Source organism: Oncorhynchus mykiss, chromosome 13 (genome assembly GCF_057628025.1).
Source record: "Oncorhynchus mykiss isolate SJ-2025 chromosome 13, ASM5762802v1, whole genome shotgun sequence".
In the NCBI taxonomy this organism is placed as follows: Eukaryota; Metazoa; Chordata; class Actinopteri; order Salmoniformes; family Salmonidae; genus Oncorhynchus; species Oncorhynchus mykiss.
In genome coordinates, this window is record NC_143034.1 from 28,154,524 (window position 1) to 28,172,360 (window position 17,837).

The 17,837-nt window shown below is 44.5% G+C and overlaps 1 protein-coding gene and 1 pseudogene across 1 annotated transcript in view; one reads left to right on the plus strand and one right to left on the minus strand.

Annotated features, from left to right (window-relative positions):
- Window positions 1–5,130: 5,130 nt before the first annotated feature.
- On the minus strand, window positions 5,131–10,403 carry LOC149978810 (ATP-dependent RNA helicase DDX39A-like; annotated as a pseudogene).
- A 6,055-nt stretch (window positions 10,404–16,458) lies between these two features.
- The window catches only part of LOC118936323 (uncharacterized), a 74,708-nt gene continuing 73,329 nt past the window's right edge, over window positions 16,459–17,837 (plus strand). Inside the window, exon 1 of the mRNA XM_090194331.1 lies at window positions 16,459–17,749. Coding sequence (XP_090050457.1) covers window positions 16,576–17,749 — 1,174 coding nt within the window. The 5' untranslated portion in view covers window positions 16,459–16,575. The remainder of the gene's footprint in view (window positions 17,750–17,837) is intronic.

Genomic DNA, 17,837 nt, shown 5'->3' on the forward strand with positions numbered 1-17,837 from the left:
ACATTACAGCTCAGTAAAAGTGACAGTTGGCATTTACACACAGCTGTGTAAACCTCACTTATTTCTCATCATCCCTGCTACTTGCTGTTGTTATGGCAATCCATGCTAAGGTGAACTGTGAATGAATGGTAAACTAATATGCCTTTGTGATGTTGTCAGATTAAGTCTTTGTGTTTTACACCGGCTTGGCTGTGGCGTGCTTCTGCTGTACAAAACTGCTGAATGCCACAATAAGGACCGTAGAAGGAGGGAGGGATATCATAAACCTGTCCTGATGTCTGTGTCTGTCTGCCTGTCTGTCTGTCTCTGCATCTCGGAGGTTCTGTCTATCTGTTCGTCATACCGACTCTCTCACTGTGGTTGGTTGGTTGTAGCGATCAGCAGAGGCCTGCCCTGTGCTAAAGGTTCCACTCCATTATCCTGAAGACGCTGAGCTACTGGGAGCAACTCCATGACCTGACATATCAAGTCTAAAACTCCAGTATCCTGCCCTACTGCAGCTACTACAAGCTCCCTTCTAGTCTGTTGTTCATATTATTTTGGAAGCACTTCACATTACAGCACGGAATAAAGCGGAAATGGAATGGCAACTAGTTAAAGTTATTTACAAAGCAATCCAATATTTTCCCAGATACAGGATGCTACAGATAAGTATAACTGTATTGTTCCAGAGACATCACATACTAGAGGGGTGATAATATTACAAAAACAACATTGCAATGTTTCCCCTAAAATTCCCCAAATGTCTTGGCATGGGAACCCCAATTGATTTTGTTATAATGTTTGAGTCACTCAGATACACTATATATACAAAAGTATGTGGACACCACTTCAAATTAGTGGATTTGGACAGTTCAGCAACATCCTCTGCTGACAGATGTATAAAAATTGAGCACACAGTCATGCAATCTCTGTAGACAACCATTGGCAGTAGAATGGCCTTTACTGATGAGCTCAGTGACTTTCAACGTGGCATCATCATAGGATGCCACCTTTCCAACAAGTCAGTTTGTCAAATATCTGCCCTGCTAGAACTGCCCCGGTCAAATGTAAGTGCTGTTATTGTGAATTGGAAACATCTAGGAGTAACAACGGCTCAGCCGTGAAGTGGTAGGCCACACAAGCTCACAGAACGGGACCGCCGAGCTTCATGAAAGGGGTTTCCATGGCCGAGCAGCCGCACACAAGCCTAAGATCACCATGCACAATGCCAAGCATTGGCTGGAGTGGCATAAAGCTTGCCGCCATTGGACTCTGTGGAAACGCATTCTCTGGAGTGATGAATCACGCTTCACCAGCTGGCAGTCCGATGGACAAATCTGCGTTTGGCGGATGCCAGGAGTACGCTACCTGCCACAATGCATAGTGCCAACTAATGTTTGGAGGAATAACGAATTGCCTGGGGCTGTTATTCATGGTTCGGGATTGGCCCTTTAGTTCCAGTGAAGGGAAACCTTAACGCTACAGCATACAATGACATTCTATACGATGCCCTTTCCTGTTTTAGCATGACAATGCCTCCGTGCATAAAGGGAGTTCCAAACAGAAATTGTTTGCCGAGGTTGGTGTGGAAGAACTTGACTGGCCTGCACAGAGCCCTTACCTTAACTCCATCGATCAGCTTTGGAATTAATTGGAACACCGACTACGAGCCAGGCTTAATCGCCCAGCATCATTGCCCGACTTCACTAATGCTTTTGTGGCTGAATGGAAGCAAGTAGCAAGTCCCCGCAGCAATGTTCCAACATCTAGTGGAAAGCCTTCCCAGAAGAGTGGAGGCTGTTATAGCACCAAAGGGGGGACCAACTCTATAACAATGCCCATGATTTGTAATGAGATGTTTGACAAGCTTTTGGTCATGAAGTGTAGCATAAGAACACAACACAAGCCATGGCAAAATGTGTAGAATTGCAGGAAACTAGCTTAATTAAACTGTAAAATACTTTCTTTTCTCCATGGCAAAATGTCTAGAACTGCGAATAGCAGACAAAATTGTTTTAAAACAGCAACATTTTGTTTCTGCTGCCATAGGAGGGCCTCTAAAAATGTTGGTCGGAAGTGTGTATTTTAAAGCCATGTTCCCCTTGGTATTCATGGAAACGTGATTATCAGGAGGGCGCTTATTGCTACACTAGGAATTCTGGAAGCAATTCTTCTTCTAAATGTGGTTGCGTTTAGGGAACTTGGGTAGTCAGAGGGAGCTTCACCGGATGACATGATATTAGCCCAAATGTGTCTGGTCTTCATTCAAGCTTACATCAAAGCAACTTATTCATTAGATTCATCTCAATCTGCTGTACAGGGCCATGTGTTAACTCGAAATGACACAACGACAAGGTTCCAGTTTAACAAAGTTTACTATTTTTTATGGTATTTTTTATTTTATTTCACCTTTATTTAACCAGGTAGGCTAGTTGAGAACAAGTTCTCATTTGCAACTGCGACCTGGCCAAGATAAAGCATAGCAGTGTGAACAGACAACAACACAGAATTACACATGGAGTAAACAATAAACAAGTCAATAACACAGTAGAAAAAAGAAAAAAAAGAGTCTATATACATTGTGTGCAAAAGGCATGAGGTGGTAGGCGAATATTACAATTTTGCAGATTAACACTGGAGTGATAAATTATCAGATGGTCATGTGCAGGTAGAGATACCGGTGTGCAGAAGAAGAAGAACAGTAAATAACTAAAAACAGTATGGGGATGCGGTAGGTAAATTGGGTGGGCTATTTACCGATGGACTATGTACAGCTGCAGCGATCGGTTAGCTGCTCAGATAGCAGATGTTTAAAGTTGGTGAGGGAGATAAAAGTCTCCAACTTCAGCGATTTTTGCAATTCATTCCAGTCACAGGCAGCAGAGAACTGGAAGGAAAGGCGGCCAAATGAGGTGTTGGCTTTAGGGATGATTAGTGAGATATACCTGCTGGAGCGCGTGCTACGGGTGGGTGTTGCCATCGTGACCAGTGAACTGAGATAAGGCGGAACTTTACCTAGCATGGACTTGTAGATGACCTGGAGCCAGTGGGTCTGGCGATGAACATGTAGCAAGGGCCAGCCGACTAGAGCATACAGGTCGTAGTGGTGGGTGGTATAAGGTGCTTTAGTAACAAAACGGATGGCACTGTGATGAACTGCATCCAGTTTGCTGAGTAGAGTATTGGAAGCTATTTTGTAGATGACATCGCCAAAGTCGAGGATCGGTAGGATAGTCAGTTTTACTCGGGTAAGTTTGGCGGCGTGAGTGAAGGAGGCTTTGTTGCGGAATAGAAAGCCGACTCTAGATTTGATTTTAGATTGGAGATGTTTGATATGAGTCTGGAAGGAGAGTTTTCAGTCTAGCCAGACACCTAGGTACTTATAGATGTCCACATATTCTAGGTCGGAACCATCCAGGGTGGTGATGCTAGTCGGGCGTGCGGGTGCAGGCAGCGAACGGTTGAAAAGCATGCATTTGGTTTTACTAGCGTTTAAGAGCAGTTGGAGGCCACGGAAGGAGTGTTGTATGGCATTGAAGCTCGTTTGGAGGTTAGATAGCACAGTGTCCAAGGAAGGGCCAGAAGTATACAGAATGGTGTCGTCTGCGTAGAGGTGGATCAGGGAATCGCCCGCAGCAAGAGCAACATCATTGATATATTCAGAGAAAATAGTCAGCCCGAGAATTGAACCCTGTGGTACCCCCATAGAGACTGCCAGAGGACCGGACAACATGCCCTCCGATTTGACACATTGAACTCTGTCTGCAAAGTAGTTGGTGAACCAGGCAAGGCAGTCATTAGAAAAACAGAGGCTACTGAGTCTGCCGATAAGAATATGGTGATTGACCGAGTCGAAAGCCTTGGCCAGGTCGATGAAGACGGCTACACAGTACTGTCTTTTACCGATGGCGGTTATGATATCATTTAGTACCTTGAGCGTGGCTGAGGTGCACCCGTGACCGGCTCGGAAACCAGATTGCACAGCGGAGAAGGTACGGTGGGTTTCGAGATGGTCAGTGATCTGTTTGTTGACTTGGCTTTCGAAGACCTTAGATAGGCAGGGCAGGATGGATATAGGATACCCGGGCCAGGTCGATTAGAAAGGCCTGCTCGCAGAAGTGTTTTAGGGAGCGTTTGACAGTGATGAGGGGTGGTCGTTTGACTGCGGACCCGTAGCGGATACAGACAACGAGGCAGTGATCGCTGAGATCCTGGTTGAAGACAGCGGAGGTGTATTTGGAGGGCCAGTTGGTCAGGATAACGTCTATGAGGGTGCCCTTGTTTACAGATTTAGGGTTGTACCTGGTGGGTTCCTTGAGGATTTGTGTAAGATTGAGGGCATCTAGCTTAGATTGTAGGACTGCCGGGGTGTTAATAAGCACATCCCAGTTTAGGTCACCTAACAGAACAAACTCTGAAGCTAGATGGGGGGCGATCAATTCACAAATGGTGTCCAGGGCACAGCTGGGAGCTGAGGGGGGTCGGTAGCAGGCGGCAACAGTGAGAGACTTATTTCTGGAGAGAGTAATTTTTAAAGTTAGTAGTTCGAACTGTTTGGGTATGGACCTGGAAAGTATGACATTACTTTGCAGGCTCTCTCTGCAGTAGACTGCAACTCCTTCTCCTTTGGCATATCATATGAACACCATCAAAGGTCGCCATTACACTCAAGGCAAGGTCCATCAACTACCAGACTTCTTGCGCATGCGCCCTCTTGACTGAGTGATAGCCCCGTAATAACAGAAATATTGGGATACTTAAAACATGAACTTAACAATCTCCCCTTTTCTTTAAAGACAAATAAAACATCAACAACATAATGCAATGTCCAAGTATTATTCAAGATCCCCATTACAAATGGGTTGTGTGACAGTTTTAATTTGTATTACTCAAGCTGCCACTTTCCATTACTGAGATCCTGTAGGAGCACAAGAGCGGATGCTCCTTTTTTAGTCAGACAGTCAGCAAGCTGTTCCTTTGTGGTCGACCACAGAATCCGCTGGATTCTCTGTGCTTGAATAAGTTCCTTGATGCTGCTAATCTCAAGACGAAGTATTTTCTCTGTGACAGACTTGGCTGATTTCACAGCATCAACTAATGAGTAGTTTCCAACTTTCGTATATGACCTCTTCTCATCGAAGCGAGGTGTCACATTGTAGTTATTGCACGGGCCACTCTGTGCAGGTAGGTGTCAGAATCCTCGGGCATGTCGTAGTTGAAGACTATGTTGACGCGCTCAATGTCCATCCCTCGGTCAAACAGGTTGGTGGCCACCAGGATCCGCCTTTGGAAGTCCTTGAACTGCTGGTATCGGGAAAGCCTGGGGGAGGAAGGGGGGCACCCATAGATTTAGAATAAGTAGAACAGGCATTATACATCCTGCTTCACTCCTGTGGGTACACTGAAACTGTGACCCACAAACATGTTGTCTGAGAGAAAGTTTTTGTTAAGTCCCTCTGGATAACAGCTTCTGCTACATGACTATTATAGAAAATGTGCAAGTAAATGAGATTCTCAATTTGATTGTGCAACTCCACATTCCTCTCCTCCTTTTGAAAAAAAGTAAATGGATAAAAACTATATGCTACTTATCGTTTTAAATATGTGCATGCTCACAGGCAGAAACTCACAGTCAAAAACTTTGTCAGTGCATAGACTTAGTTCACTTGAATGAGTAAAATTGTATTTAAAAACGTGACTTTCAAATCCATGGACAAAATACATTCAACTCACTCAGATTAAAACTGAAATAAATTACGTTTTAGCATTCAAATCTCTGAAAAGACCTCTGTCCGTACCTGGTTGAACTCAAGCACGTCGAAGAGCTTGCGGTTCTTCTCGCTATCCTTCAGCTTGCGGTAGTACTGCTGCAGGCCGTGCAGCGTCAGCTTGGTCTCATCGTCCAGAAACACCTCCATGGGCTACAGGAGATATTCATTAAGCACCAAACAGAACACAGGGAGGGACTACCAGGACTTCCAGTGCTAAACATTTTGCTAGTGTGCCCTAATGAATAGAACATGGGGAAAGTGTCATTGTGATTGTGAACATCAATTACTAGTACTAGAGCTGGATGGAACTTTATTTTTCATTATAGCTTTAATGCCAGGACTGTTCCTCCCGAAAATGTCCAGAGCCCCAGACCCAGGTTAAGAGAGGGTCAACTCTGGCCACTTTGAGACAGACAGTCACGAGCAGGCAAAGCTTAGAGGGGCTAGACTGGAACTTTTTACATTAATATTAAGCCATATCCAAAATCCCTTGAAAAAAAAGGGGGGGATATCTGCAGTTTCTACATCCATTTTTAGAGATTTAAAATTAAAAGAATAACAAATGCCCATGAGCTTAGTTCAACTTCCGTACCCCATCAGAACCCAAAATACAAGCTTGTTTCATTCCAATGCTTGTAAACAAAGTAAACGCAAAAATAAACTATATAGTCTCAAAACATGGTCAAAATGATAATTCTGATATCATTGACGGTCAGTCCTTGCATATAGCTCTACGAATTTCAGAGTGGTTAAATTTCTCCAGACCTATCCCTCCAAAACAGGGGCGAGGAAGATGATTCATTAATGTTTATACTGCCGATTGCCTCTTCAAAGTGCAATTTAGGGAGATGGGTTCATCTGTGTGTGTGTGTGTGTAAAACTGCAACTTTAAGTTTCAGAACATGTACATAACCACGGGACTACATAAAATGTAAATACTTTCCTACGTTTTGGCTAAATCCTTACTTAAGTCACACCATCTATCCCATTCTGTTCCAAGATCCACTACTACTTAGGAGGACAGTGTATTAGAAGTGCATTCTAAGTGGTATGCAAGTAGGTGCATTGGAACACGTTTTCAATTGACCGTTCCTCTGTGACGTTTCAACTTACTCCTTGCTCCCGTCACTCACATCTGGCATCCGCCCCCCTGTCTTACTGTGGTCTGAATTTGCATCTTGTCACACTCGTCCAGGACAAAGTGCTTCACGTTTTTCAGGTTGAGGGTCTTGTTGCGGATGAGGGCCAGGATGCGGCCGGGCGTTCCCACCACAATGTGGGGGCAGTTCTTCATCAGCGCGTCCTCGTCCTTCTTGATGGACAGGCCCCCGAAGAACACGGCTGCCTTGACAATAGGCATGTACTTGGAGAAGCGCTCATACTCTTTGCTGATTTGGAAGGCCAGCTCTCGTGTGTGGCACATCACCAGCACAGACACCTGGTAGACAGAGAGAGAGGTAGGGGAGGATGTTTAATACAGAACTCTCTGGACAGCAGAGAAACAAAAAGCACACAATATTATCCAATAGGATAGAACAGCAGTGTAAACAGTGAGATTAAAAGGAGAACAAATTCAGACTGCAATTGGCCCAGCGTCATTAGGGTTTGGCCGGGGTAGGCCGTCATTGTAAATAAGAATTTATTCTTAACTGACTTGCCTAGTCCAAATAAAGGTTAAATAAAGTTGGCAATTAGACACTTTCTTATGCAAGTATCCCCAGATACAGATTAAGCCTATTCCTAAACTACAAAGCACTCAATGGATTCTCAGTCGAAAGCTATTTTTAGTACATGAGGATGTAACAGCAATTCAGTTGCTGCTTCCACAATGTCATTATTCAACCATTCACCTGCCCGTCCACAGGCTCAATCTGCTGCAGGGTGGCCAGTACAAACACAGCCGTCTTGCCCATACTAGACTTGGCCTGGTACAGGATGTCCATGCCCAGGATGGCCTGTGGGATGCACTCATGTTGGACTGAAAGACAGAAACGTAACTAGGGGAAGTTAGTTAAGAACAAATTCTTATTTACAATGACGGCCTACCAAGAGGCCTCCTGCGGGGATTGGGGCCTGGGATTTAACATTAACAAAATATATATATAGGACAAAACACACATCACTACATAAAGAGAGACCTAAGACAACATAGCAAGGCATCAACACATGACAACACAGCATGGTAGCAGCACAAAACATTGTACAAACATTGGGCACAGACAACAGCACAAAGGGCAAGAAGGTAGACAACACATCACACTGACAGTTGTGGCTGCATTGTGAGTGTCCATGATTGAGTCTTTGAATGAAGAGATTGAGATAAAACTGTACAGTTTGGGTGTTTGTTGCAGCTCATTCCAGTCACTAGGGCAGAAAACTGAAGAGAGGAGCGACCCAGGGATGCGTGCGCTTTGGGGACCTTTAACAGAATGTGACTGGCAGAACAGGTGTTGTATGTGGAGTATGAGGGCTGCAGTAGTTATCTCAGATAGGGGAGGGGGAGTGAGGCCTAAGAGGGTTTTATAAATAAGCATCAACCAGTGGGTCTTGAGACAGGTATACAGAGATGACCAGTTTAAGTATGATGTGATGCTTGAAGGGGCATACATGTATACACATAGTCGGAGTCCCAAATGACACACTATATATTGTGGATTACTTTCGACCAGGGCCCAGTCACACACAGCGCTAGTTTTGAACAAAGCCCTATGGGCCCAGCTCAATAGTAGTGCACTATGTCAGGAATAGGGTGCCATTTGACACACACAGAATGGACAAAGTCAAAAACTGTCCTTGGTTGAAGGTGGGAGGTGCATGTGAGGCTCACCTTCAGAGGGATGTTCAAAGCCACAGTCGACAATGGCGCGGAGCAGCTCTGGTTTGAGCAGGAAGTCTCAGAAGCCAGAGCTGTGGGTGGAGACTAAGAGCCCTTTACCTCCTCCTTGCCCGCAGGTGTGGCGGTCTCCGGGGCAACCTGAGGCTCCTCATCCTCTTCATAGTCCAACAGCTCGTTGTCAACGTCGTTCTCTGCCATTCTAGAGAAGGGGTACTTGCGTTAGTTGAAGCTAGGAAAGACTGGAGACTAGTTTGGGGGTGGGCGCTGCATCAACAATACAGTAAATTCAGAAGGTTAATTGAAATGCCAATTCAATAATCTATGTACAATTCCTCACCATCTGACCTTAGTTATATTACATGAGGATTCCAATTCTTGTAATTTCACTTTCTGAATTGAATCCTTGTGAAACATCACCGTCTAGCACAGGGTTTTCCATATTCGGTCCTTGGAACTCCAAGGGGTGCACATTTCTCCCACAACATTACACAGCTGACTCAGTCAAAGCTTGATGCATATTCAGCTGTGTCGTGCTACAGCACAAACCAAAACGTACACCCCCTGATGTTCTTAGGACCGAGTTTGGGAAACACTCGTCTAATGTTTATTCCTACATAGCATTAACTAGCTGCTAATAATGATAGTAGCAGGCCGCACGCACACCGCCAAAGCTGGACAGTACGCAAAATGGGAAGCGAATACATTTGGCACATAATCATTACAATTTACCTAGCTAGAAACAAGGATTGGACCAGCGACCACCCTGCAACTGTTAGAGTTGCGTAAATTCGAATCTGGTATAAATATAACAATGAGTCACCGATTGTATACTATGTATTTTTTATTAGCTAAGTAATAAATGGCAAATGCAACTTTCGTATATACGGGCTCGCTGTAATAACACGCAGGGCAGAACAGAACAGAGAACTGACAGGATGTTCGTAAACAGTTGTTATTTTACTGTGATGGACATAGCTCCAACCCGCCTGTTGGCCTATCACAGTAGAGGCTGGGCGTGGTTTAAACTTGCTCAGCCTATCGCAGACGCTCAGGCGGGTCCCCGCCTCTTGGCGCTTCTTGGAGTCCTCCCTCTGTCGATGTATAGATTCTTACTGTTCTGGTATCGCAGCCTAGTTATAACAGTTGCTGAGTTCCTGCTATTGTGTTGTTCAGTATTTTTCCATCTCAGTTAAACCTCGTGATGACCACCCCTCCCTATGCCTGCTTAACCACACCATGTGCTCAATATTGTTACATACAAACACAAGGACAAAGCATCTGCTGGGCTGTTATCTACAGTTTTGCAACATCCAAGTCACACCATGTTATTCAGTTATTGTCACACACACAAACAGGCAAGTAGCAAGCAGTTGTTTAATCTCATAATGGATGCTCCAGTGCACAAATGCAGATACCTCACACAACCAACATCAGATAATAATTAATCATATGGTAATGGCTATAATGTGAAACACTGAATCCCACACAACTCAGTTTACAGTAGTTAGCCAGTTGCCCGATTCAATCAAGTTGAACAAGGAATCATGCCTCACTCTCCGCACAAACAATGGCAGCCGCCTCCTCATTCAAACTTTGTGACAGCAAAGTGCTATAAAGGGAAATAGGTTCCAAATGCAAGGTGAATATTCAGAAATAACGTTGGCTCAAATTAATAACAAGCAAGACATTTCTAGGGCCTAACTTGACCTAAAATGTAATTCTCGGAACCAACCTGCGACACACTGCTAGCAGAAGTTAACTGCTAACTGACATGACCGTGCTAGTACTAGCGTTAGCTTGACGCAATGCTAAATGTGTTAGTTAGCTAGCCAGATTGCACAAGGTTTTCGCAAAGATTTTAACAAAAATATACTCGAACATGGCTACTATTTGTGAGCACTATGGAAATAAAAATATGTTTCTTATTTACAATTGATATAGATATTGAAAATTACTCAATACTGAAAATGTTTTATGCAATTAAAATTGGCTTCGAGTATCACAGGGGCAGTCTATTCGTGGCCACTATTGGTCCATTTTAAAGGCAATCTCACCAAACCGGCCTGAAAACGAACCGTCTAATTTAATGCCGATCTTGAAAATGCCAACGAAGAAGGCGGGATTTCGCCAGCTGCCATAAACTAAATTGTAGGCATCATTTCTTGTTTGACAACACTGATAGCTTTATTCAGTAGTAATTGTAGGGTACAGTGAAATTCTTAAGATCTGAACTCCAACAGTGCAGGTCAAAAAGATAAGTGAATGAAACAATAATAAGAATATGTGTAACCGGTGCTATACTGCACCGCTGTAACTCTGCGTTGTGTGTGGTTGATTGAGACTATAGACGTGGACTTTGGAGATCAAGTAGTTTTAATCAAGCAGAACTCACTCTGTATCCAAAAGGAAATAAAACATTTGTAGAGCACATATGTTCTGAGAATCATCGCCTCTTTCTCTCTCAGTGCATCAAAATGATTTTCGAATACAAAGATTAAGTCTCTCCTTATTATACATAACATATTTTACAAAGATAAAACCACATACCTGCATCCAAAAGGAAATAAAACATTTGTAGAGCACATATGTTCTGCGAATCGTAGCCTATTTCTACAGCAGATACACAATAGGAGGGACTGGGATCATTCGAGGAGCTAGCCATCGTTCACACATACAAATAAATAGCCTGCTAATACCTTAGCCAGCTATTAACCACATGTTGAATTCAGAATGTTGATATCATCCTAAAAAGTACAATTACAAGTGCATCTTAACAATACCATTCACTTATGAGTAACCTCTAAATACACATCATTATTCATGAACAAAACACTGTGTGTATGACTTTGTACTGAAAATAATCAAACTTTTCTGAAGACATAAAAAGCGTGACTACCTCTCTCAGTGCATCAAAATGATTTGAGCACGCAGGGCAAGACGTAAGAACACACTCCACTTCAGCCAGGATGCAGGCATGCATAATAACAAATCAACACGACACATTCAAATATGAACCTGGTGAAATTCACATAGTACTTTAACAACTGTTACATATGCATACTATATACATATTTATTTACAACATTTACAAACCAACAGCCTGCATTCATCCAGTTTGTATAAATTATGATAGATGTGTGACATGAAGCTATATTGGGCAATTTGGGCAAAGGCGTAACAATGACTGTCTTGGACAAATATACATTTGGCTTAAAACATTTATTCATTCATGGGCAATATGTGTGCATGCCCTGATCATATCAGCTTACTACATCTGTCTTCCCTCACCAAACCCATCAATGATTTGATTTATTTGACTATAATATATCAGTTATGGCCAACAGAGGGCAACATTTATCCATATAATACGATAAAACCTCACTGAACCTAAATTAATTGGGTTACATTGTAAACATTTTTCAGATATCGTATGTGATCAGAAACAATGCATTCATTTCCCCGAGTGGTCGCTCTGTGCTTTTGTAGTTGACGTCATAATGTACGATGGAATATAGAAGCCTATGACGTAAACGAACTCAAGAAAATGTTCAGTGCGCTACTTTTGCCTCAGTTGAGTTGATGCTTTGCAAAGGACAGTCATCCTCATGTTCAAATAAATCACTTTGAGTGGACAAAGAAGACATTCTGTGTGAGTACAGCATAACTGGCCAAGATGTTGTAAAAAAAATGTTTGAAATGTATTTTAAAATGTATTTGTTTATTTAAAAAAATGTCAGGTCCAATCTGAAGGGTGCCTGAAAGCACAATGGATAGAAATCATAGACCGTTGAGAAAAATGATTCTAAAAGTAAGTCTCATAAGTGATAAAAAAATGTTTGTTCATTCTGGGGCTATCCCTCTTGATATGTAATGAGGCTATCTTCTTGGTAGTATAACCTATATGCTGTAAAAACAGATTGATATGATTTATAGTTGGAAAAGTGGGCATAATTAATTGAGGGCTAAGGTAAAATGTATTTCCTTATGTTCATATACCCCAGGCTGGGACCCTCCAAGCTAGTGCTGGAGAGCAGGTCCTCCAGACAGACATCACTGACCATGATGGACTAAGGCTGCCAGCCCTGGTAGACTGCCCCATTGACAGCCCCCTAAAGGTAAGAAAACGTCTTATAGTTCTGTTGCAAAACGTCTGGTTGTAACAGAGACCAGTTGGTTGCAATCTAGTAATATGACGTGTTGAAAACCAGTTTACAACGCAATAATAAAGCCATTAAGACGGTTCCTACCGTCTGTAAGCTGTTAGTGTCTTAACAACCGTTCCACAGGTGCATGATCATAAATTGTTTATGGTTCATTGAACAAGCATGGGAAACAGTGTTAAAACCCTTCACAATGAAGATCTGATATTTGGATTTTTACGAATTATCTTAAAAATACTTGGTCCTGAAAAAGGGACATTTCTGTTTTTGCTGTGTTTAGTTAGAACTAATAGTTTTGGAATTCAGATTTGAATTCTGATTGTTATTCTAAGTTATGGTTTATAGTTGGAAAAGTGGGTATAATAATGGAGGGCTTAAGTTATATGTATTTCCTTATGTTCCTCTACCCCAGGCTGGGACCCTCCAAGCTAGTGATAGAGAGCAAGTGCTCCAGACAGATGTCCATTCCGCTGGCCATGATGGACTAAGCCTGCCAGCCCTGGTAGACTGCCTCCAGGATAGCCCTCGAAAGGTAAGAAACAGCTTTTAGTTCTGTTGCAAAACGTCTGGTTGTAACGGAGACCAGTTGGTTGCAATCTAGTAATACGACGGGTTGAAAACCAGTTTACGACGCGATAATAACGCCATTAAGACACATGGAGCACCTACTAGTTAGAACTAATACTATTGGAATTCAGATTTTAATTCTGATTCTAATTCTAAGGTTAACCCTTATGTGACATGTCACTCAGTACCATTATGCCTATGGTGAAAAATGTGGTTTCTATGGTGATATGATTTCCCCACTGTTATTCGCCTCAGAACCTTGTGCCGAAGCCCCCGCAAGGCCCCAGGCCCAGCCGAGAGGCAAATATAGCAAAGGCAGAAAAGAAGGCCACAGAGGTTATCAAGGCTAGAAGGTCTAGGGAGGCTAAGTATGGGGTGAAAAAACTAAGCCGCCAAGTAGTTGGTATGTTGGCACTGCCTCAAACTCTAACTCAAACAACCAGTTACAGTGAGTATTCATCTCCACTTCCAAAATACCTGGATTTATTGATAGAATTCTAAAACGATATATGGTGGAAGGATCCACTAATGTCTACGATCCTCTTTCTGTAGGTGTCCTGCCAGCTATCAAGAAGGGCACTAAAGTTACTAAAATGGATACAACAGGTGGGTGTTGGTGACACAGTGTTTATTCCTGATTATACAACTTCAATAGAATCGTTTCCGTGGTTACTAGCTTGTTCGGTGGTAATTCTGACTGTCTTCTGTTTCAGAACCCCTATGTCCCTTGACACCTGATGGGGAGATAATTATCTCCTCTTCATCTGTTGATGACCTCCTGACCCCAAAGAGTGATGTCACGTCTGAGGCTAAGAGCGATGATGCCTCCCGTCAAATTGGACCTGAGATGTTCTCTCTAACAAACTTCCTGAAGTCTCACCCGTGAGTCCTGCTGTGAACCTCATTATGTGCAGAAAAAAATATTATCTATGTAAGCACTAGTTTAAGTTGCCAATGATTCCTGGTTTGTTTGTTTGTTTTCCAGTAAGAGAAAGCTTATCAGGAACTTCCTCAAACAAATAGTAAGTCCCCCATTTCTTCTGCTTTCAAAGGTGGAGTGATCATGTGAAAACAATTTTTTTAACATAAAAACTACTAGCTGTCATTTTGTTGTTTTCTGTTTCTCTTTCTAAGAACGTGACAATAGGTGACCTGGACGAGATCATAAAGTGGGTGGTGTGTGTCTCCAATGAGGTGTTCCTCCCAGTGATGGTTCTGATCAGGACATCCAGTCCAGAGTCATCAAACTCGTCCCGCTGGGGGTCAGGTGAGCTCCAGATCATCTCCAGGGAGTTCCACCAGCGGAGTTCTGAGCCGAAGGGAAGGCTCCTGGGTGGTCAGCCGCCCACTCCCCCTTCTGAGACCGACAAGGAGCTTCTGGGCGTAGCAGATCTGTCTGTGAGTAACATCCTGAAAAGGGCCCAGGAGGACCTCTTCTTTTCTGTTGAGGATGACCTGGAGAACACCCATCCAGACATCAGTCTGACCGAAGAGAGGCTCTCCAGCATCTTCTCAGAGTTGTTCAGGGACGCCTGTGAGAGTGCCCAGGAGGCCGCCAGACGGATCCACCACATGAGGTCTGGAAGAGGCAACAGCAGCTGGAATGGGAGATGCCCTGGGTTATCACAGGGATCGAGCAGGTCCAATATGCCAGATTTGGGAGAACTGGGGTCAGAGAGGAAGCCCAAGGAAAGCGACGTCCATAAAGTCCTTAGCGAGGGGTCCCTCCCTGCCCTTGCCCTGCTTGGGGAGAGGCCAGGGGAAGTTGGGGAGACCAGCAGCCCTGCTGGGGAGATAGACACGACCCAGACTGCCAGCATTCCCCGGTCTGGGCATGGCGGCAGAAGAAGTAGGCAGACCACCGCTCCTACCACCGGCCACAGAGAGACAGGAGTCACAGCCAGTAACATCTTTGATGTTATTTTTCATCTGACGCACTCCGACACTGACCGGGAACTCCACCAGGAGTTCAGCAGTGAGGATGATGTTTCACTGAATGACATCACGGACATGAAGTTAACCCCACCAGTGGAGCCCCTAGGGCAGATCCTGTCCTCATGGAAGCTGGTCAACAGGATCTTCAGGGGGAAGGTCCACTACTTTGGAAAGGAGCTCATCTGCAAGGTGTATCAGATGCTTCTGGACACCGGTATGGGAAGGAGGCCAATGGCCCGCCAGAGCAGGTCCGAGCCCATCCTGAAAGACCTGGCTGCCAACCGTAGGCTCTCCGATGAATTTTTCACAAATGTGCTGTACATGTTCATCCAACGGGCCATTAAGAATCTGCTGGAGAACTTCTTGGATCTGCCGACCACCCCACCGGGTAGAGACATTATGTGGAATGACAACTTCAACTGGATGTATAGGGACGGCTGGGGGGAGACCCCCACATCCAGCGAGAACGAGTTGTGGGACAGCGACTCCACCTGGTCACGTGACCTTGGAGAGGAGGAGGGGGCAGAGTCCCGTGGGAGGTGGGCCGCTCTGTTAGAGAGGGGCAGCTTCCTGACCCTCCAGTCCTCCAGCTCCCTCTCCCTCTCTGATAACAACAAGGAGGCACTAGGTTAGTTATGTTGTTTTTACCGTCTTTTCACCCGCATTCTCCTTTCTTTTCTCTTATTGTCATTAATGGTATTTTCATTTTCTCTCTCCTCTTTTTTTCTATACAGTGTTTGGAGATATGTTATGTGTGAAGAATTACTTTAAATCAAATGTCAAACTCATTCTATAGAAGGCCGGTTTTCTGCAGGGTTTCACTCCACCCTTGATTGATGAATTAAGGTCACTAATTAGTAAGAAACTCCTTTAACCTGGTTGTCTAGGTATTAATTGAAAGGAAAAAACTAAAACCCGCAGAGACTTAGCCCTCCATGGAATGAGTTTGACACCCCTGCATTAAATACATTTTGATTTGACTAGGGGCCGTCTGCCAGGTCCTGACCACCAGGGTGGGAGACATCCTGAACAGTACCTGCAACGACGATTACAAGGCCAGGCTCATCATCCAGAAAGGTACACTTATAACCTGTTTTGCCCATATGACCAGTAATAACCATGTAATAACTTATATAATAACCAGTGTATTACCATTATAGTAAATGTACTAGATACTGCATAGTGTTATACATGGATGTGGCTTTGAACCAGTTCAGAATATGAGTGTGTTTTCTTAGGATTGGATTCCGGTGCCAGGGAAAGGTTTCCTGGCTCTCCGTGTTCCTCTTCACCCAAGGACGAAGAGGAGGTGGTTGTAAGTGTCATGACTGTCTCATACCCTAAACCCTCCACCTCAACCCAGGCAGCATGGGCAGCTCCTGCCCAGACTCTGGACGGTTTTCTGCCCAGACCCTGCCTGGATGAAGAAGAGGTAGTCCCCAGCACCTCCATGAAGGACGACTCTGTGACGACCACCCATTCAGCACGGGCAGCTCCTTCCCAGACCCTGGAAGAAGAGGTGGGGGAAGCTGAGGTCTCCGAGATGAGTGACATCTCCCTGATGCCCACCAAGAACAGACAGGACCCCCTGGAGAAGATTCCCTCCCTCCTACCAGGCAAGGAGGACATCCTCCTTCGCAGCACTCCCTCGGCCACCGTCATGAGCCCCCAGACTCTGAAGTTTATTCTCCACGGCATCATGTGCCGACTGGAGGCCTCAGAGTCCCCGCAGACAAGGAGGGCCAATGACCCCTTCAGGCTGATGAAGGATCTCTTTGTGGAGGTCCAGCATGCCCTGAAGTATGCTGACATCTCTGTCATCTTTGGCCTGGAGGAGAGCATCCAATTCAGTGGGGAGGATGCGGTGAAGGCCATCGTGAAGACTTTGGCTAAAAGATTGTCCCTGCGTTCGGACTCCAACCGGGCTCAACTGCGTGCCGCACGCTCTGGTAGCGAGGGAGCCATCAGGTGTATGGCAGACACCATCACACAAGTCATAGATGACTATTCCGAGGACTGGAGTTCCAACGGCCATTTTGGAGCCAGGAGGAGCCGTGGTAGTGGGAGGTCACACTCCTCTACCTCCTCAAGGAGTGACGTCACCTTCACAGAGGAGCTCCTGGCTTGGAGGGAAACCCTAGAAGAGGACCTAGAGGAGATGGCTGATGACAGCACTGATTTGGAAAAGACCAGTGTAAGCTCAGCCATCTCTGAGAAGTCCCAGGTAATTAGCTACCTTTCTGAAAGCACCAAGCCCATCAGCAGCACCCTCTGCAAAGACCTCACCTCCACACAGGTGAGACGGCCAAGAACCAGTAGATCGTTTAGTTATTTGGGCTGTTTGATTGTGAGGCATCGACTCATATCTGTTTCTCTCTCTACTAAGAAAAAAGAGAAGGAAGAGGCTATGAAGAAAGAAGTGAGGAAGTCAGGAAAGAAGAAGCGAGGAAATAACAAGAACCAGAAGAAGAACAAGGTGTCTCCTCTTGGCAATGATAGTAAGTCCTCATTTCTGTCAGTCAACATGTGCATCTGTCTTCAGCACACTATTGTAATGTAAGGACGGGAGACTATGATGAAGTTATC